Here is a 22,356-nt window from a genome sequence, read left to right on the forward strand (position 1 = left end):
GAAAACCCACACAAATATGGGGAGAACATACAGAGAACATGGGATTCAAACCCGGTCCCGATTGCTTGCATTGCAGCAGCGTTGCGTTAACCACTACGCCAACCATGCCTATCGTGTACCGATTGCTTTTTTTAGACATAATACATTTTTGTAATTTCTTGTCATATTTTAAATCTTTTGGGATGTTGTTCTCTGGTATGGACGTGTTCAGTAAGCGACCCTCAAAGGTGAAATTTTGAGAGTGCAGAGTTTGCATGTTCCTGTCAGGATTAAAGGCAACGTTAACAGGCATAGGGAACCTTGGTTTTCAAGAGATATTGGCCAAGTGAGAGGTGTATAGGCAACAAGGAGCAAATGAGGTTCTAGAAGAGTATAGAAAATGTAAGAAAAGAACAAAATCAGGAAGGCAAAAAGACATGAGGTTACTTCGGCAGATAATGTGAAGGTAAACCTGAAGGGCTTCTACAAGTATGTTAAAAGGATAGTAAGTAAAGGACAAAATTGGTCCCCTAGAAGATCAGAGTGGTCATCTATGTGTGGAGCCTAATGAGATGGGGGAGATCTAAAACAGTTTTTTTGGATCAGTATTTACTCAGGAAACTGGCATGGTGTATAAGGCAGGGAAACAAGCAGTAGTGGCAGGGAACATGTAGAGATTAAAGAGGAGATGCTTGCTGTCTTACAAATAAAAGTTCTTAAATCCCCCAGGCCTGGTGTGATATTCCCTCGGACCTTGTGTAGAAATTACAGGGGGCCAGGTTAGAAACATTTAAAATATCCTTAGTCACAGGTGAGGTGTCAGAGGATTGGAGGGTAGCTCATGTTGTTCCATTGTGTAAAAAAGGCTCCAAAGGTAAACCAGGGGTTACAGGCCAGTGAGCCTGACATCGTTAGTGGGTAAATTATTGGAGGGTGTTCTGAAAGATAGGATATATCTGGACAGCCAATTAAGTTTAGTCAGCATAGCTTTGTGTGTGGTAGGTTGTGTTTAATGAATCTTAAGAGAATTTTGAGGAGGTTACCAAAAATGTAGATGAAGGAAAGGCTATGGATGTTGTGTACATGGATTTTAGTCAGGCCTGTGACAAGGTCCCAAATTGGAAGTTAGTTCAGAAGGTTCAGACACTAGGCATCCATCAAGAGGTTGTAAACTGGATTTGAAATTGGCTGAATGGGAGAAGGTAGTGGTAGTGGATGATTGCTTCTCAGATTGGAGGTCTGTGATTAGTGGTGGGCCTCAGCGATTGTTGTTTGTTGTCTATATCAGTGATCTGGATGATGTGGGGAATTGGATTAGCAAGTTTGCCGAGGATTAGCAAGATTGGAGGCGTTGTGGACAGTGAGGAAGGCTTTCAAAGCTTGCAGAGGGATCTGGACCAACTGGAAAAATGGCCCAGAAAATGACAAATGGAAGTTAATGCAGACAAGTGCGAGGTGTGGTATTTTGGAAGGACAAACCAAGATAGGACATACATAGTAAATGATACGGCACTGCGGAGGAACAAAGGGATGTGGGAATACAGATATATAATTCCCTGTAAGTGGCATCACATGTGGACAGGATTGTGTAGAAAGTTTTTGGCATCTTGGCCTTCATAAATAAAGTATTGAGTACAGGAGTTGGGATGTTGTGGTGAGGTTGTATAACACATTGGTGAGGCCAGATTTGAATGTTTTGGGGAAAATTCAAAGAGACTCCAGAAAGAAATGCAGACTGCCCTCAAAACAAGAGACATCAGAGCAATGGAGAGATTGGGGAAATACACTCAATTCAAAGACAAGAGACTTCATAGAAGTTTCAAATCATGAAGGTATAAGATAGGGCAGATGTTGGGATCTGGAGCAAAGAAAAGTATTACAGGTGGAACTCAACAGGCCAGTCAGCATCTGTGGAGAAACCCAGAGGAACGATGCTTCAGGTCCAGCCTCTTCAGCAAGGTAAATAAATAGCAAGGCTATACAAGGTGGGCTGAGGTCAGTGAATAAACAGCAGGAATATGTAATTTTCCACCTGCTTGGCCAGTGGAAGCAGGTTTGATAAGAGCTTGCCTTCAAAAAGTAAATTCATAAATAACACTGGACAATGAAGAACTTGCTTCCTGAATGCTTTTGGTTGTATTTTATGGAATTTGGGCTCCTGATCACAAAAATCACCCTAAAATTTCCCCATCGTGTTTCTTTTTTTAGATATAACCTACCTTTGTGATTTCCTGTCATATTTTACTTCAAACATACAAAACCATGAAGTACAAAGTCATTGAAAATTCATTTTCAGCATTCATACTTGGACGTCTTCCCTGCTGATCTTGGTGCAGTCAGTGACAAACGTGGTGAAAGGTTTCACCAGGACACTGCGACCATGGAAATGGAAATCAGGGCAGCTGGAATCCATCAGTGCTGGCCAACTATTCCTGGACACTGACATGAGAGGCATCAGATGCTAAGTACAAATGAAAATTGGCGGCAAAACATTTTCAGGTCAGTTGAACCAACTGTCAGCATCATCATACATGCTAAATTCAATAAAAGTTAATGTTTCTCCAATGTGGATACAGCAAGTCTGAAATTATCTTTGTGTTCATCTTGGTTATCTATCACAATCTCCAATTTTTATTCAGCATGCAAACCTTTTGGGAAAAAAATTGATGTCCAGTGTAATCAGAGAAAGATGATTGTAGGAATAAGTGGGATGAATGCTCTGCTGTGCTATGTGATGAAGTTTGTCGTGTCTCCGAAGGGAGATTGTCAATAATTAGAGGCTTAATTACCAAGTCTGGTCTCTCGAGTGGGAAATATCAGCTAAATTCCAGGAAGTGTTTGTCTGTTATGCTCTAGGCCCTTATCAGTGAAAGAACACACAAGAATGTGCCATTGAAAAAAAAGTTCCCATTCCTCAACCTTCGCAGGAAGCTCCTTCAAAAGTAGTGTGGTATGGAATCACCATTCTGGAACTGGGCGGCGGGGGGGGGGGGGGGGGGGGGGGGGGGGGGTAATAGCCTCTACGTCCTTCAGTATCCTTCACTAAAATAGACTCCAAACACCCCTTATCATCGTCTTTGACAGATTTACACCACATTTTGGTGTAAAGAATAATTTCCTGCTGGTTTTAATTTTTGAGGTTGTGCCTATTTGCTTTTTAATTCAATGGACAGTGTTTTCTGCTAATGTCCGATTTCATCATCCCCTCAACCTGTGCCCCAATAACCACCCAGACTTCCGTGGACTGATGGAATATAAACAGCATAAAGAATCATCAGAATTTATTGCCATGAAATTTGTTGTTTTGTGGCAGCGTCACGGCGCAGTGGAGGCAGGATCATTGGGGGAATTTAAAGAGGAAATTGATAGGTATCTAATTAGTCAGGGTATCATGGGATATGAGAACAAGGTCGGAACTTGGAACTAGATGCGAGAACAGTTTAGCTCAGGGAGGTTTTAAAAAAAGAGCAGATTCGAAGGGCCAAATGGCCTGTGAAAATAGTGCAAGAAAAAGAAAAAGTCAAAGTGAGGCCGTGTCTGTGGTTCGTTATTCATTCAGGAATCTGATGGCAGAGGGGGAAGAAGCCGTCCTTGTGGCACTGAACGTTCATCTTGTATCTTTTTCCCAGCGGAGTGAAGACTGGTGCCCATGATGTCATGGTCCAAGTTAACAACCCTCTGGAGTTTTCTCTTGTCCTGCGCGTTGGCACCTCTGTACCAGACAGTGATGCAACCAGCCAGAATGCTCTTCATGGTACAAATGTAGAGGTTTCAAACCAAATCTCCTCAGACTCCTCACAAAGTATAGCCGCTGGCAGTCTTCTTCGTAATCATATTGACGTGGAGGCTCCAGGACAGTTCCTCCGAGATATTGACACCCAGGAGTTTGTTCTTGATCTTCACCTGGACAAATTCCTGGAGTGAAGAGATATAGACAAAGAAATTTCCTTTGAGTGATAGGATATAGTTATAAGGTGTTCCTTGATCAATGGGATATGGAGAGTTGCTTTGCATGATGGGATATGGGTACATTGGTACCTTGGACTGCTCCACATTGGACATTGAGGATGGTTGAAATTTGGCCAGCTGGTTATTTGGTTCTCAGGTAAACAATGGGGTTTTATTCCAGTTTGCAGACATGTCCATATCCCCAGTTTCTGATGAAATACAGTATGTTTCCCCATACCTGAAAAGCTTGGGACTGGACGGTTTTCATTTATTGGGTTTTTTTCGGTTAACGGAACATCTTAAGCAGCCCAGTAGCATCAGCAGAATTCTTGTATCATCAGTTAAACAACAACAAAAACCATCGGCAGGCTTTTCAAGCATGAAATAATGTTTAATAGGCACCAAAACACAACTGCACCTTAAAAAAGTTCAGTTAATGAATCATTTCGGTTTAAGGAACTTTGGATAAAGCAAAACGTACTGTATAGGTGGTGTACCCTCCTTATTGATCCAAATGTTCCATGGGGAGCTGTGAAATTAACAGGGCACTTTAACCTCTTTGGAACAAATTTCCCAGCCTTTCTCAACGCATGGTGCCTTGGGGTTGCTGTGGTATGTACCGATATTGTGGCCTTGTTGCTTCTACTGACAGAAGCACCCTGCATGGAGGATCCACATCAGTTTGTACACCTCTGCTATTTAGACCAGCCCTTCTCAACAGGAGCCCTACGCAAACACCCCCCCCCCCCCCCCCACACAGGAGCCCCAGCACATTAAGTAAAAGCCTTATTTTTCTCCCCCTCTTGTAATATAAATATGTTTTTTATGTAGTCAGTAGGAGAGAAGCACACGGAAGAAACCAAAAATTGACTGCTTCATAGGGAAGGGGGCCCATAAACTTTGAGCATGGTCCAAGGGGAGCCCTAGCCATAAAAAGGTTAGAATAAAACGATACTGTGAGTGAAGTTGCTGGAGAAACTCAGCCGGTCAAACAGTTTATGCAGAAAAGATAATACGTAATGTTGGTTATGTATCTGTATCTGCCAGAAACATTGGTTATGAATCTTTATCTTTGCTATATAAAGTACACTGTTTGATCTGCTGAGTTTCTCCAGCATTGTGTTTTTAAAAGGTTGAGATTGACTGGTTTAGAACCACCTCCTAGTATGGATCAAAGAGTTCACAAATAACTCCCATTTTTGAGCTGAGGCTAGATAACTGATCAGAACAGTGAGAGCAGAAGGCTAATGCCCTCCAGCACTGGGACAGTCAGAGGGAACTAAATTCCAACAGGTGGCCACAGGTGCTCCTGGCCTTCCAATCCAAAGGCCAAGTGCTGACTGCTTCTACTTTACATCCGCTCCTGGCTCTTTGCTCGGGCTTCCATTGCGGGGAGCTCGTGGGTGGAAATGTTCCCTCTGAACCAGAAAGGATGATTTGTGAGGGGATTAGGCTGATGCAGGGTGGTGAGGGATTTACAAGCAGGGAAAATTCAACCAAGCATTTCAGAATGTTGCGAATACCAAAAGCACCTTGTGTGTGATGGATTGCTGCGGGAAGCATCCTTTTCAGACTGTCCACAAATTCCCTTCTAAGAAAGAGACACTGCTGTGGCACAGAGGCCAACTTTCCCTCTCCACCTCATCTTCCCCAGTATAGTCTGCAGGTCTCAGTCTAGAACATACTCCTAATGTCAAGTACCTTTGGGATCGGGCTGTCTAGTGTTGCCACGTGCTTCAATCACCATTCCACACTCAACATTTGTGTCCACTGCTCATGGTGTGTTAGTATCTAATGTCTGGATGACCCGTAGTACAACCGCCAGGTCAGTCCAGCAACTACATTGGATTGGCAAACAAGAAGTCTGCCCATGCTGGAACAATAGAGGCTGAAGGAAGCAACAGGTAGTCGACGTTACAGTGCACTGCCTTGACATTTGTACTTCATGGAAAATATGGAGCTGGATAGTGCTGCGTTTGGGATTAAGAAGGGCAACAAACTAGGAGGTGGGGTGTTGGTGATGATTTATCTAGCACGTACGTGAAGGGAAACATGTTCCGAACATAGCTAAAGCAGTGGACAGAGGAATTAGTTAAGCTTCCTTGTTAAGCTGAAGGTGCACAAAGTAGAGGGAAGCTACAGATAATAAAACTTCCAGTTTGTATGAAAACACTGGACAATTTTTTTTCAAAAGGTTGGCTTCCTGATAAAATTAGGGATTGTGAGTCAACTTCAAGCTGAACACAAAGCTAATTTCAAATTTGCTGTATCACATGGGAAGTTGGAGAAACATTAAATTAACTTTTATTTAATTTAGCATTCTGTGTACTCACCACAAATGTAATGGTCATTTTTAAGGTGATTTTTATGATCAGCAGCCCAAAATCCATTAAGATATACCCAAAAGTATTCAGGAAATCTTTATTGTCTAATGTAACCTTTTACTGCAGTGATGAAGTCACAGATTTGAACAGTCTTGGTCGAGTTGCCTCAGCAAATAACGCACCTCAGCCTTTCTGTACCAGTTGTGGAAGGAGTGAATAACGGGCTCCCGGTCTGCACAGCTGCTTGTTGCAGAGAGAATTCCATTGTGCTCCGGTGTTGTAGGCAATGGAGCAAGGAGGCTTCTTGCAGCAATCATTGTTGAGCCCCAGATCATTGATTGCAGGGGAACGAGTGAATGTGGTGAGAGGGGATTTGAAGGAGGTCACTGCCTGGCACTTGTGATTGTTGTTATTGCTTGCTCACTCTGAAGTCCAAGGACGGTTATTGCCTTGGCTATGACTACAAGTGTGCTTGATTTCAGTGGACATGGAACAAAGAGGAGTAAAACAGGAAAGTCTGCAGACACAGTGGTTGAAGTAAAAAGACAATGCTGGAGAAACTCGTAGGTCAAACAGCATATATATAGCAAAGATAAAGATACATAGACAACGTTTCTGGCCTGAGTCCTTCCTCAAGATACAGTAAAAGTCCTAAAATCTAGACTGCTCAGGGATAGGGTCGGTCTGGATTTTCAGGATTCTCGGGCAGTAATTTTAAAATTCAAATTTAAAGAGGAATGAAGAGATGAACAGGTAAATTTTGACAATTTATTCATTAGCAGATGCTTCATTTATCAAAATGATAAGAAAAAAAGTCAACAAGCATGGTCGCTTGCCTTACGCATGCACGCACGCACGCACATGAAAGCTCACTAAACTTTAAAAGTTTAAGTTTTCGAAAAGTCCGGATTCTCAGGTAATCCAGATTTCTGGACTTCAACTGGATGAGCAAAATATAGGCACAAATTGTGATGGGCTCTGAACAGTGCAGATGTGTGGGGGTTTCAAAATGTGGCCTTGGTGCAGGCTGGGATGAGGGGGTATCATAAGGAGTGCAGGTATGTAACACAGTCTTGGAATTGCAATAGGTTCTTGATGTGGCAAAGGTGTATGATGGGGTTGGTTCACAGCACAGCACAAGTTTGGTGCCCTTAGGCAGGCAGCATTAAGTGGGTAATAGATTCATATAAATCGAAAATTGTGCTCACTCAAGATTAGGGCTGAACTAAAGTCTCGGGAATGAGATTGGAACCCCAATGTTAACTCAGGAGTGCGAGTGCTGTCTGTTCCACTGTCATCCTTTTAAGGAAGTTTAAGATTAAAATGGACAGATATGAGGGGAGGGTTTCCCTGGAGAGTAGCCATGAAGCATGTGCTGCCTCTGGTGGAGTCTGCAGGGACTGCTGGCTTGCAGCTGATGACTCATTGGCTGGAACAGGATGTGATATGCTTTGCTCACGGTTTCTGCAATACTCTGAGGTATTTGGACCTGTTGACACCCAGCAGCTCACTGGCTAGCCATGCCAGGAATGTCGTATGAAATATGTGTTAGTGCAAGGATTCAGGGTACAGATGCGCTTTAAATACTCCAATTCACTCCATCACAAACATTCTGCAGTAACAAGGCAAGAGTGACTGACGTTAAAAATCAGATAAAGAACTCGGAGCCACCCCAGGAAACCCGTCAACGCAAGAGTGCTTTTGTGGATAGGACTTCCACGCACTGGGATGATGACATTCCCGATGCTGCTCGCATTCCTGATAGTTTTCCCCATCGCTCATCAACCAGCTGGAGGAAGTGCATCTCCAGAGACCCGCAACCTTGCACAACATCTGCCTGGTAAGTGGACGCACCCACATTAACAAGACAACTTTTAGTGACGTTTGAGAAAGAGAAGAGAGTTGCAGGTGCAAACAAATGTCAGTTTCATAGAGTGACCTATACTAACATTCATTCATCGTATAAAATATAACCCAACCAATCATTCAAGTGAGGCCACCGTACGGTGTAATTTATTTCATACATGGGTTTTCGGCTTCATGTTCAGAGTCGGGAGGAACACGACCAGGATTATGGCTCATGCTGACTGCTGGAAACTCCCACCCACCCCTCCGCCTCCCCTCACCAACAAGAACAGGGAGCTGTTTCTACCCCTGCAGAGAATCTGCATGACATAAGCAGTGCCTGCGGTGAGGTCCCAGTGGATGTCAGCCTGCTGTTCCCTTATAAGAGGCTTCAGTAGGAGAGGGGCAAAAGATACCCAAATTTCACTCCTGGTAATTTGCACTATGCTCTCTCTCTCTCTCCCCCACCACCCTACTCAGCTTAGGAATTTAAATCCAATTAAGTAATTAAAATTTGATTTCAGTAAAGTGGCCAATCCAGTAGATTGTTGGTTGCTCCAGATTCCAGCATCTGTAACTTTCTGTGTGTCTTCACATCAGGACACCTGATGTTCCTTCTAGATTGAATCTATATCAATAACACCACACCCAGCAATGTTGGTTCCTCATTCTAGGCAAGGACAGTAAATTATACCCCTGCCTGTGATGGCCATGTGATGATTATAGTTTCTGACTGAACTATTTGGTTGTCTGAAGAGGTAATTGCAAGATCATTGAGGACCCTTTCCACCCTGCACACATCTTTCAGCTGCTCCCATCGGGAAAGAGATACAGGGGTATCAGAGCCAGCTCCACCAAGCTGAGGAACATCTTCCCACGGACAGTGAGAATGCTGAACGATCAAAGGAACTGCTCACATTAACCACCTGAGACTCTCACGTTCACTAAACAACATTTATTGATTTGTGTGTACAAAGACTTGTCCTGCATACGTATTGTTTGTCTGTATGTGCATTATATCTGGTGGTGTGCCTGCGTGTTTTGCACTGAGGACCGGAGAACACTGTTTCGTCGGGTTCTACTTGTGCAATCAGATGTTAATAAGCTCGACTTTACAAATTAATTTGCTGATTTCCCTCCCCACCCAGAGAATGGAGCTAACATCCTCCAAGAATCCAACCAGGAGGCAGATGGAGAATTCATAGTTTCACCATCTTCCAGGCCAGTCTCATCACTTGAAGCACAAGAACCACGATCGTACTCGGGGAGGTCACGCAGAAAGCGGAAAATGTTTGTGATGAGGAGAGGGGAGGTGTGGGAGCAGAACTGCAGGTTGCGATCCTTGCATCTGCAGGTACAGGATCTGGGACTGGGTTACCAATCCGATGAAGTCGTCCCTTTCAACTACTGCAGCGGCAGCTGCCCCCTGGCCCGGACCAATCACGACCTCACCCTCTCCCTGCTCCTGCGCAAGGCTGACCTCCTTGACCTGTCCCGGGAGAAGATTATTAGTGACCCCTGCTGTCGGCCTGTACAGTTCCGGGATGTCACCTTCCTGGACACGAACAATCACTGGCAAAGAGTTGAGAAGCTGTCTGCTGCAGAGTGCAGCTGCATTGGGTAACTGCATGGGGGGGGGGGGGGGGAGTGGGGTGGGGGGGTTAGGGAAACCAAAGCAGGACTGAATAGGAGGCAAATTCTTGTGCTGGTTGTGGGTGAACAGGTCAGTGTGTGGACATCATATGCAAATCCTCTTCCCCAAAGCAAGGGGTAAATGACTGATATTGGTCCTGGGGAGAGTGGTTGAAGGGGAGGGGTTGCTGAGTGTTGTGGTAGTATCACAACAGTCAAGCCCCCCCCCCCACCCTGTGGAGCAACCTCTGGATCTGGTGCACATCCCACATCTCCCTTCCGCACCAAGTTACTCCCCTCCACCGAGTGGTCCACCAGAAGCCCTGAGCACCCTGGCCGGCTGCATGAAGTGGGTGGAGGGCTCACAATCAGTAAGCTGCTCCCATTCTGCATCAGTACGACCAAATACATCTGTCCTGTCCACCTGCACAGAGACACTCAAATAGGGGGAGCAGGCATACATTCCTGAAACACAGCGAAAGTTAGATGCTATAGTGGGCCCAAGGGTTTCAGAGAGGGGTTGGGGTGTTCAAGTCGATCCTTTAGAGAATTAAAGACTTTCTCTTGCCTGTTAAACTGCAGCTAAGCTCATTCTTGTAAATTTGAAGTATTTATACTGAAGCTCTGGTCATTCGTATTTAACATTTCTGTTCTCTGTGATGAGGCCATTTGATGTTTGGGGTGTTGAATTTGGAGAGGAAGTAAGCTGGAAGCTGAGATTGCTCATATTGTCAGAAATATTTATGCGTTTAAATTATTTATTTATTTTAAAAGAATGCTATTAAATGCTTGGATTTATTCATTCTAACCAAATAAAGAATGCTGAAGTGATGGCCTGGAGTGTGGTTATTGTGAGCAGGTGTTGAGCGAGACGGAGAAATTGCCAAACTCGAAGCACAGCTGACGGGTTAGAATAATTTATGGATTGGTTGTGCACATTACCGTGGCTTGCCAGAGTGCTGATCAGTCTGACCTGATCCTGGGCAGGTTCCTGCAGATGACCGAGATCCGCCGATCACGAGGTACCTTCAGCCCTCCGAAGAACGACTCTTCCTCTCTCAGGATCTGGTGGCTGAATTGGTATCGAGCAGCACCCCTGTAAAACATATCAGGTGGTGGTAGTGAAGGGAAAGACCCTCCTGATCCCAACAGCTGTTCCCTCCCAGACTTCCTTCCCCTTTTTACAACCCACATTATCCTTTCTTCTCTCGCACTCAGACACATCTCACCTCTCCCACGTATCCTCCCTCTCCCATTCCCTACACACCCTACTTTCTTTCCTCCTCGTCCCAATCCTCCTGATCCTCCATTCCTTGTGCCTCCCTCTGCTACTCACCTCAGGATGTAGGCAGACCGGCGCTGCAGCAGTAAATCCACTCGATCCTGCATGCCATCTTCGCTCAATAATCGCATCACGCTGTCCGACAACAGGCACAGACCAGCAATTGTATCCCCGCAGAACTTTGTGGGAGAGAGGGGTGTTGACAGGTAACTCATGACAGAACAAGCACTGCTCCTTCACACACACCCAGACAACCAGATGCGCATACACTCAGTCAAAATCTATTCAAAAAACATTTTTAGAAGAAATTCGACTGCACACAAGATGTGAACTGTAACAAAATGTTCTGAAAGGAAGAATGAGAAAAAAATAAAGCTAATGCTACAAAATCAATGGGGAGAATCGACAGGTATACGCGTGTCTGTGTATATGTGTGTTTCAAGGAAAATATAGGAACAATGAAGTGATAAACAGAGGTCATTGGAAAAATGTGTCAGGGCAAGGATAAAATGGGGAAAGGTTAAAATTGGAGTTAAAGAAAGAGGGGGACCACTTAAGAGGAAGTGTAGTAATGTGATATAACTAAGGCAAAATAAAGTTTTGTCTTCACCAGAGGACAGAAAGAGATTGATAAACGATCACAGATATTGATGAAGATTAAAATCACTAGCTGAGGGTGAAGGTGACAGATAACACTCAAGGCTAACACGTCACTGGTACTCTTTTGGATTCATCCTGTGTTGCAAAGGGAATCTTCTGTGGCTCCAGCTCTGAGCACAACCCTCAACTCTTTCTTGGATACAGGAGGTGATTGACCAATACTGCGATGTCAGAGAAACAGAGGCAGAGAACAGTGAATGGAAATGTTTCTGATCAGAGAGGGGTGTTCAATTAGCCCTATGGACAGTACTTGGGCCACTGCTTTCTTGCTGAACTTGTTCAACCTGAACTTGCTTGTATTTGGGGAGCAAAATTGAGAATGCCAATTAAACAAAATCTGGCATGTACCAAATAGCAGAGGATTGGAGCACATTTGAGAAGCATCCAGTCTGATGAAATGAGAACACCTAACTCAAAGAATTTAATGCTGATAAGTGTGGGGGTAAACATGGTGAGACAAAAGACAGAAGTTAGATGAAGGAAATGCTGTGGATTTTAGTAAAGCCTTTGACAAGATCCCACATGGGAGGTTGATGATCCAAATTTGGAATATTGTGTGCAGTTCTGGTTGGCTAACTATAAGAAGGATATCAGCAAGATTGAGAGAGTGCAGAGAAGATTTACTAGGATGTTGCCCGGTCTTTAGGAGTTGAGTTACAGGAAAAGATTAAACAGGTTACGAATTTATTCCTTGGAGGGAAGAAGAATGAGGGGAGATTTGATAAAGGTTTACAAGAGTATGAGAGGTATAGACAGTGGATGTGAGTAGGCTTTTTGCACTGAGATTGGGTGAGATAAATACGAGGGGTCATAGTTTTTAGCTGAACGGAGAAAGGTTTAGGGGGAACATGAGGGGAAAGTTCTTCACTCAGAGAGTGGAGAGAGTGTGGAATAAGCTGCCATCTGATGTGGTGAAGGCGGGCTCGATCTTGAGTAAATCAATTCATGGATAGGAGAGGTCTGGAGAGTTATGGAGTGGAAGAAGGTCATTGGGACAAACGAAATAGTGGTCGTCATAGACTAGAAGAGCTGAATAGCCTATTCTCTGTGCTGTAGCATTCTATGGTTCTATCAGTGGATCCCAAACCTTTAGAATAAAGCCTCTCTAGTTTACGCTCAATATGAATCGCCCTCTTCCCTTGCCCACAATAAGCAGGCTGCTCCTTTGAAGAAGCTGAGGTGTTTCTCCCTGGAACCGCTGAGCCAAATATAATTTATTCATTTTTGCTATTAATGTCAACTTATTAATTATGGATGGAACAGTGAGGCAGTTGGCAATGCTGATGTTGCATGGATCCAGAAATCTGGGTTCCCAGGTGGAACTTCCAGCACCTCAATCCTGACCTCCAGCACAGATCTGTGATGTTTTTACTTTCTCCCAGTGACCGTGTGGCTTTCCCCACCCCCACCAGTTCCCTCCCACATGCCAAAGATGTAACTGGCCACTGCAAATTTTCCCTAGTGTGTGGGGGTGGGTAGAACTGAGCTCATTAGGAATGTGGAAAGAATAAAATGGGCTCAGTGAAGGATTCGTGTGAGTCCAGAAGGCACATATCCGTGCTGCCTCTATCACTCTAAACTGGTATTAAAGCTTCCATAATCTTTGCTCCCTCCCCACCCTTCAAAGTTGAGAACCACTCATCTGATGGCCTTATTCTGAGTTGCAAAATGGGCAGACTGACAAAATTGAGAATAAATTCTGCAAAATATTTGACTTGTTTGAGACACGTTGCCATTGTTTACAAGGAATTTAAGCTAAACTGAGCAAACCTCTGACCAGGTCCCACCTGGGAAACAGAATATCCACATGTGCAAATATACAGAGGCAATTTTCTGCGAATATATCAGGGTGAGGGGGTTTCAGCTTTTGAGTAAGATTGGATAGATCAAGTCAACACAAGGATGGGTCAAATGGACACGATAGATTGAAAGGGGGAGGGTAAAAGAAAGAAGAGTCCAACATGTATCAAGATGGAGCCAAAATGTCAGTCACTAACCTTCACACTGTCCACATGAGGGTCAATGAAGCCAGTCTTGTCGAGGTCCAGCACGTGCACCATTGAGAGCTGGGGTACCCCTGGGGGGAAGGCAATATCCCGTAGTCGCTGCAGGATGGCTTTGTTTTGCTCCATCCACTGGGACTTTTCAATCTCTCGATATCCGTGGATTGCCTCACATCAGTTAACACAGTAAAAAGTCATCATTCAAAACTCTGAATCGTTCACAGGAGAACATACTTCACAAAATAATTAAGGAAAGAGAGTGTGGCACAATTACAATGTTTAACCTTTTGGACTCCGTGTCCTGATTTTCAGGGACTATCAATAAGCATATATACTCTGTGTCCTGATTTTAAGGGATTACCAATAAGCGCATATACTCCATGTCCCCGTTTTCCAGGTCCGATTTTAAATTTAATTAAAAAAATTTTTTAGACATACTGCACAGAAACAGGCCCTTTTGGCCCACAAGCCTGTGCCGCCCAATTACACCCAATTGACCTACAACTCCTGGTATGTTTTTGAATGGTGGGAGGAAACCAGAGACCCCAGGGAAAACCCATGCAGACACAAGGAGACCGTACAAACTCCTTACAGACAGCTCCCAATTGCTGTGCTGTAATAGAGTTGTGGTAAGCGTATACAGCGTATACAGAGCCGTTGTCATACCCACACTCCTGTTCGGCTCCGAATCATGGGTCCTCTACCGGCACCACCTACGGCTCCTAGAACGCTTCCACCAGCGTTGTCTCCGCTCCATCCTCAACATCCATTGGAGCGCTCACACCCCTAACGTCGAGGTACTCGAGATGGCAGAGGTCGACAGCATCGAGTCCACGCTGCTGAAGATCCAGCTGCGCTGGATGGGTCACGTCTCCAGAATGGAGGACCATCGCCTTCCCAAGATCGTATTATATGGCGAGCTCTCCACTGGCCACCGTGACAGAGGTGCACCAAAGAAAAGGTACAAGGACTGCCTAAAGAAATCTCTTGGTGCCTGCCACATTGACCACCGCCAGTGGGCTGATAACGCCTCAAACCGTGCATCTTGGCGCCTCACAGTTTGGCGGGCAGCAGCCTCCTTTGAAGAAGACCGCAGAGCCCACCTCACTGACAAAAGGCAAAGGAGGAAAAACCCAACACCCAACCCCAACCAACCAATTTTCCCTTGCAACCGCTGCAATCGTGTCTGCCTGTCCCGCATCGGACTGGTCAGCCACAAACGAGCCTGCAGCTGACGTGGACTTTTTACCCCCTCCATAAATCTTCGTCCGCGAAGCCAAGCCAAAGAAAGAACCACTATACTAACTGTGCCACCCCAAACCACCAGATATTTCGTATTCGTGTTCATGCTGTCGTTTACGCACGGACACAGTCCGGAATATACATTATGAAAGGTTAAAAATGGTTGGAGTCCAAAAGGTTTCCATCACCTATAACATGATCACAATGCCAAACACATCTTCCCTGCTCCTTCTCTTTCTGTCTCCTGCAGGGGCTGCTCCCTCCGTGACTCTTGGCCACATCACTTCCCACTCACCCACCCCATTGGCATCTTCCCCTGTGACCACAGGAAGTGCCACACGTGCCCACACCTCCTCCCTCACCACCATTCGGGGTCCAAAACAGTCCTTCCAAGTGAAGCAACATTTCATGTGAATCAGTGGGAAATGTCTATGGCATCCCGTGCTCCCTTTGCGACCTTCTCTACATCAGATACTGGACGCAGAATGGGAGATCACTTTGCTGAGCACCTTCGCTCCGTCTGCATCAATGACATGGATCTCCCAGTGATCAACCATATCAATTCAGTGCCCCACTCCTGCACTGACATGACTGATCATAGTCCATTGCACTGCCAAACCAAGATCGACTGTAAATTGAGGAACACCTAACATTCTGTCTGCACACTCTACATTATCGTTGACTTCTCCAATTTCTGCTGGACCATTCCCTGTTCTCCCTCTCTTCCCCAAGCCTGTCTCCTTTCCTCCAGCTCTCCACCCCCCCCCTTCCCTCTCCATTTACAGAACAATTCCTCCTCCCCGTTTGCTGGTGTGCCCACCCTCCCTTATCCACTTGTAACCTCCTGCCTGTGACATGGTGCTCCTCCCTGTTTGCTGGTGTGTCCACACTCCCTTATCCACATTACTTCCTCCCTGTGTGACTGCCCATGTTGCCCACCCTCTCTCCCCGTTTGCCAGTGTGCCCACCCTCCCTTATCCACTTGTAACCTCCTGCCTGTGACATGGTGCTCCTCCCTCTGTTTGCTGGTGTGTCCACACTCCCTTATCCACATTACTTCCTCCCTGTGTGACTGCTCATGTTGCCCACCCTCTCTCCCCGTTTGCCAGTGTGCCCACCCTCCCCTATCCACTCGTTACCTCCTGCCTGTGGGACTGTACCCCTCCTCTCAACATATTATTCAAGCACTTGCCCACATGTTGCTCAGACCTTGGTGAAGTTGGTGATGCATATTTATCTCTGCTATATAAAATGCCCTGCTTGGCCTACTGAGTTTTGTCCAGCATTGTGCTTTTATTTCAGTCCCAGCGTCTGCAGAGTGTGCTGTTTTACCCTCCCTACTGCAGATTTTGCTCAGACCTTGGTGACGGGCTCAAGCCCGAAGCTTTAGTTCACTGTTCTCCAGCCATTTTTCCAATGACTGTGTTGCTGCGACCCTACCTGGTCCCAGTGGTCCCGTTGGTAACGCTGCCGTTGGAGCCGGGGCTCCAGCTCTCGCATCAGCGCCGCTTCCTCGGCCGGGCTGACGAAGCCGGGCCTCAGCTCCACGTCCCCGGACAACCGCTGGAGCAGCGCCGGGCTGGAGCCCAACATCAACCGCAGACCCGCGTCTCCGTGAAGCCTGTGGGGGCACAAGAGGAAGCCCCGCGGCCTCAGCGACTTGCTCCGGCCCAGGGGCCGAAAGCACAAGCCCCAGGGACTCATGACCCTCCCCGGGAAGGGCAAGTCGCAGATAGGAATCACGTCCGACCTATCGGTGCCGCCATCTTGGACCCAGACGGCAGTATAGGTCCAGCGCATGCGCAGCACAGTGCACCCTCCAATTTGGGAATTCCAGCCGTTCAGCCCATCGAGACAATGGTAGCTCTTAGAGCAGTCCATCCGGAATCGGACCCAGGGAGCATCTCACAGCCCTTCTACCTCCGATGGATGCTGTGTGACATGCTGAATTTCTCCAGAATGTTCGCGGGCTGAAATCCAGTATATCTATTCTTTTTTTATAATTTTTTTAATTTAATACTTCACCGTGAACCAAACATTCATCATTAAGATACATACAGTGACATTTTTACTTTTTTCCACCCTCCCCACCCCTTACAACAGAGCAAGAATAAAAGAAAGAAGAAAAATAAACAATAAAAGAACACAAAAGAAGAAAAAGAAAGAAATCATGATAAGCTACAAGTACAAAAATACTTAAATATGGAATTTTGTACAGTAAATCTATTCAATATTTTTTTCCAACAGCTCTCAGGTTCTTGAAGGCCTGATACTGCCTTAATCACAAATTATTCTGAACACCACTTTTTCATTGCACTACCTCGAACCCACGAAGCAGATTCAATGGGCCGATGGGCCTACTCCTGCTCCTATATCTGTGAACCTTGAATATTTATCCACTGCTGCCACAAAACAACAAATTTCTCGACAATAAATCTGATTCATTGATTATGTATCTGTGAAACAAGAAAGTCTGCAGACACTTTATGCATCTGTAGATAAAGATTTATCATCTATAATTTTAGTACCTCTGATATTAATCCTTTATTGTCCATACATTGTGCAATGGACATATGCACCAACATTCTTGCAGCAGATGGACAGGTATCTTGTTAAAAAAAATCCAAAAAACTAAAATAACAACTACAATGGTTAATGGGACAATTCTTAATTCTGGATTCTTAAGTGTGGAAGAACAAAGTGACCTTGGGTCCCAAATTTATCAGAAATCACAGATCTCTCAAGGTTGCCATGCAGGTTGATGGGTTGGTTGAGAAGGTTTATGGTATGCTGGCCTTCATTAGTCGAGGGATTGAGTTCAAGAGCGGTAAGGTGATGTTGGCAGCTCTGATACTGCCTTAATCACAAAGTGAGTCCACACTTGAAATGTTGTGTTCCGAGCTGGTCGCCTCGTTTCAGGAAGGAGGTTTTGGAGAGGGTGTAGAGGTGATTAACCAGGATGTTGTCTGGATTGGAGAATGTGTCTCATGAGGCAAGGTTTACAAAAGCTTTTCCCTTTGGAGCGAAGAGGAATGAGAGATTACTTAATAGAGGTCTACAGATTATAAGAGGCATAGATAGGGTGAACAACCAGCACCTTATAGCCAGGACTATAGTACAAATACCAAAGAACAACTGCATAAGGTGAGGGGAGGAAAGTTTAGGGGGCTATACATAGTGTAGTGGGTGCCTGGAATACATGGCTGGGGGTAGTGGTGGTAGAGGCTGGTACAATAGGGACTTTTAAAAGATTCTTAGACAGGCACAAGGATGCAAGAGAAATAGAGAGTTATGGGTGTGATTGTTTCGTCGGTTTAAATTGGTCCGAACAACATCGTGGGCTGAAGGGCCTGAACTCTGCTGTAATGTTCTAATGGTATATTTAATTGAATTAAAAAGTGACCATAAATACAAAAAAAGATAATACAGTAAATATTTGCAGTTATCCTCGTGCAAAATATCTCTTACAGTCTTGGCATATTGTGGAACTTCACTTATACTGATGTAGTTAATGGATCTTATTCACCTGTAAGAATCTCAGTACATATGTACATTCTACTTATGTATATAACAATCATTTTTTGTATCATATACTTTCAACAGGAAGCTATGGAATATGAAGGGTGGAAGGTGACTGATTCAGATTTCCGATTTATTGGCAGAGTACATACATGACATCACATATAATCCAAAGATTCCTTTTTCCTGTGGGCACGGCAGAATCACCATTAATTATTAGGGCAATAAAAACTGCACAGCATAAACATGTAAACAAATAAAGAACTGTAAACAGATAACAAATGTAAACAAACTGACTGTGTAATACAGAGAATAAAAAAGAAAATCATTAAAGTGCACAACTAAGAGTCCTTAAATGAGTCTCTGATTGAATTTAACCATTGAGGAGGGGTAGCAGCCATTCCTGAACCTGGTGGCACCGATATCTCTTTCCTGATGGCAGGAGCGAGAACAGAGTGGGTGTTTGATGATTGCTGCTGCTCTCCAACAGCAGTGTTCCCTGCATATGTTCTCAATAGTCAGGAGGGTTTTGCCTGTGATGCTCTGAGCTGCGTTCACTTCCTTTTGCAAGGCTTTATGCTCAGGGATATTGGTGTCCTCATACCAGACCGTGATGCAGCCGATCAGCACACTTTCCACCACACCTCTGTGGAAATTTGCCAGGGTTTCTGGTGTCATACCCAACCTCCGCAAAGTAGAAGCGCTGACGTGCTTTCTTCACGATGCCATCAGTGTGTTTGGTCCAGAAAAGATCCTCTGAGATAGTGACTCCCAAAAACTTAAATTTGCCCACCTTTTCCACCTCTGACCTTCAATCTCTAACAGGTTTGGGAAGGTTGACTGGGAGGGAGAAACAAGTGAGTGACTGGAATGGGAGGCTGGGGTGGCAAGTGAGAGAGAGAGATAACTATCAACTGGTTGGGATTCATGGGTGTGAATTATCAAGGCTAAATAGGTGGGGACTTATCTCCCTGGAGAACAGGAGACTGAGGATGACCTAACAGAAATTTACAAAATCTTGAGAGGCGTAGAGGGGATAGATTTAAGGTGGGAGGGGAAACATTTTAGAGGGGAAACTTTGTTACATGAAGGGTTTACATTTCAATTTAGACCTACAGCACAGTAACAGACCCTCTTGGTCCAAGAGCCCATGCCACCCAATTACATCCAATTGACCTAAAGGCCCCGTATGCTTTGAACGGTGGGAGGAAACTGGAGCACCCAGAGGAATCCCATGCCAACATGGGGAGAACATACAAACTCCTTACAAACAGCACCGGATTCGAACCCCGGCTGCAGTCATTGGACAGTGAGGTCTCCACAAAGATTGGAGGCTCAGGATAAAATTAATGGAAAATTTCAGTTGAGACCACAGGGAATGGATCGCTGAGTTTCAATAGTAAGGTCCTTTTGTCTGCTGTATGTTCCACAAAGGAGAATGTCATATTTTTGCACCACTTTTCAGAATTTTCCCAATGTCAATAATCATGGATCAGCCCTCACCTGAAAGACAGAGCCCTTGACACTGCAGCCATGCCTCAGTATTGCACTGAACTGCATCTTTGTGTTTGCATCCCAAGTGGAATTTGAACCATGCCTTTCTGGTTCAGACAACAGAACTACTCAGTGAGCCCTGAATACAGTCTAATCCTTCAGCACTCCCACACCCAAACTTCTGCTTGGATAACAATTGTAGTTAGCCTCATCAGTAGTTGGCCCCATTAGCAACAACGATGAGTCGCAGTAACAATCTGAGTCTCAACATCGACAAAAGAAATGATAGTGGACCAGGAGGATTAGGAATGACCATCCTCCACTACACATCAACAACTCTGTAGTGGGGAGAGTGGAGAGTGGAGAGTTCCTTGGAGTTCACTTAATTAGTGACCTGTTGTGGACACTCAACATCTTCTCACTTGTCAGGAAGGCGCAACAGTGACCACACTTCCTGAGAAGACTGAAGCGGGCAGGATTACCGGTCACCATTATGTCAGCCTTCTACAGGAGCTCTAACAAGAACATTCTGACTGGCTGGATCACAGTGTGATATGGTTACTTCAGAGAAATGGATTGGAGGTCAATCCACAAGAGCAGCAGAACAGATCACTGGAGTCTCCCACCCTGAATGACGTGATCTACCGGGATCATCTGAAGAAGGCGCACAACATCATTGAAGACCCCCTCCACCTTCCACACATCTTTCAGTTGCTCCTGTCAGGAAAGAGATACAGGAGTATCAGAGCCAACCCCACCAGGCTGAGGAACAGCTTCTTCCCACAGGCAGTGAGAATGCTGAACAACCAAAGGAACCGCTCACACTGACCATCCGAGACCTCATATTTATGAAACAACATTTATTTATTGATATATATGTATAGTTGCCCTGCATATGTGTTATGTCTGGTTGTGTGTCTGTGTGTTTTGCACCGAGGACCAGAGAACGCTGCTTCATCGGGTTGTTCTTCCGCAATCAGATGACAATGAACTTGACTTATCATGGACTGTTCGTCAACTGTCAGCAGTGGACATCTGCTGTCAGATTTTCTGCAAAGAAACTTCACCTCATTTCCCTCATCCACACATCCTTCCCCTTCCAACCAGTTCTGGATGAGCAGAAATTTCCTCTGACTAAATCTTGCAAAGACCCTTGGCTTCCATCATTGTGGTGGTACACCACTGGCCTACTGCAGCGGGCAACCACTGTACCTGCAGAAGAGCACAGGGACAAGACAAAACCTGGCTGGCTGCTAATCAGCTGGACTGAATAGACCAAGCCCCACCTGGTCAGGTGTCAGGATATAAGCCAGAGCTGGCCCTTCAAAGTCACTCTCAGAGTTTACAGCAGCTCTCCTCACTGCTGGCTCTGTGGAGGTTTATGTCGAATAAAGCCTGTTGTACAGTCTTTTGGCTTTATGTGTTTGCTTCTGACCGACAACGCACCATAATCATAAACTCAATCTTTCTATCTCTTTCCCCATGTGTTTTGGCATGACTTTTTCTTTTGCTTGGGCTATTTTGACTATAAACTGTCCTCAGTATTATACGTGTGGTAGAATCAGGGGGAAGATGAAGATGTACATAGAATAAAATGGAACGTGTAGATGACAACATAGAGCCCAGAAAGAGCCTCATCTAGTCTCTCCAAGCATCAGGCGCTCATTTACATTAATCTTACACCAATCCCTCAGATTCTATCACCTCTGCTGCACACAGGAGCCATTTTACAGCAGCCAATGAACCACCAACCTGCACATTTTCAGCACGCGGATGGAAATTAGAGCATCTGCAGGATACTAACATCGTCGTCCAGAAAACGTGCAACCTCCCCATAGAGAGCACTAGATTGAATGCAAGTTGTCAGAGTTAGGAAGTCCATGAGCTGCGCCACTTTTTTGGCCTTGGTGCTTGGATGGGGAGGGTAGCGCCAAGAGCCTATGGGGTGTGACACTATAACACTCAAGTGCAGCACACCAATACTTTCTGGCAAGATGTAGGGAGCGACATAATAAATGAAATATCGGCAGCTGGCTTCCTGTACTCCCAGTACTGGCAGACCAAGAACAATTAATATTGTTTCCCATGGCACTTGCTGTAAATTCTGGAACACACAGCATTCCCCATTGATTCCAATCAGAACTGGATGTTCAAAGGGCCCCAAAACACTCCTCATCCTGCAACCATCAATGCAGTCTTAGGTGTTATCACAACAGAGCCCAGTGCATCCTTTCACAGATTCCACACACATCCCAGGGCTTGTGTTACAGAGGCCCCTCCAAGATCATAACACAGGATTGTCCCAACTCCTCTGTCAATCTCAGAGAGATACTACACCCTCACGTTCTATGAGACACCCACAAAGTTACAGTTTGTTTTGAGTGCTAAATAGATGCTACGTAAACAATTAAAAGGACACTCTCTTGTC

At 45.1% G+C, this 22,356-nt stretch overlaps 2 protein-coding genes across 4 annotated transcripts in view; one reads left to right on the top strand and one right to left on the bottom strand.

Annotated features, from left to right (window-relative positions):
* alkbh7 (alkB homolog 7) overlaps positions 1-16,811 on the bottom strand; it is a 44,630-nt gene extending 27,819 nt beyond the window's left edge. For 2 of the 3 annotated variants that reach the window (XR_011354307.1, XM_069927502.1), the window contains exons 1-4: positions 16,356-16,811; positions 13,668-13,841; positions 11,065-11,189; positions 10,671-10,824 (exon numbers count right to left, since the gene is read on the bottom strand). Coding sequence is in view for 2 of the 3 variants with exons in the window: in XM_069927502.1 (XP_069783603.1) it covers positions 10,692-10,824; positions 11,065-11,189; positions 13,668-13,841; positions 16,356-16,796 (873 nt within the window). In the remaining variant the exon portion in view is untranslated. Of the gene's footprint in view, positions 1-3,245; positions 3,895-10,670; positions 10,825-11,064; positions 11,190-13,667; positions 13,842-16,355 lie in introns of those variants that run through there. The other variant, XM_069927501.1, reaches the window with a different exon arrangement.
* Positions 7,815-9,728, top strand: LOC138758507 (artemin-like). The gene is made up of 2 exons (XM_069927503.1): positions 7,815-8,091; positions 9,245-9,728. Exons 1-2 carry the CDS (start codon positions 7,980-7,982, stop codon positions 9,718-9,720), a joined length of 588 nt encoding a protein of 195 aa, XP_069783604.1. The 5' UTR covers positions 7,815-7,979; the 3' UTR covers positions 9,721-9,728.
* Positions 16,812-22,356: the final 5,545 nt, after the last annotated feature.

Source organism: Narcine bancroftii, chromosome 3, assembly GCF_036971445.1.
Source record: "Narcine bancroftii isolate sNarBan1 chromosome 3, sNarBan1.hap1, whole genome shotgun sequence".
Taxonomy (NCBI): domain Eukaryota; kingdom Metazoa; phylum Chordata; class Chondrichthyes; order Torpediniformes; family Narcinidae; genus Narcine; species Narcine bancroftii.

What these genes read in the sequence shown, in the direction of transcription:
- LOC138758507 (XM_069927503.1), top strand. Translation starts at nt 7,980, where the DNA reads ATGATGACATTCCCGATGCTGCTCGCATTCCTGATAGTTTTCCCCATC. An exon ending in CCTTGCACAACATCTGCCTG is followed by an intron (nt 8,092 to 9,244) that starts GTAAGTGGACGC and finishes CTCCCCACCCAG; the next exon opens with AGAATGGAGCTAACATCCTC.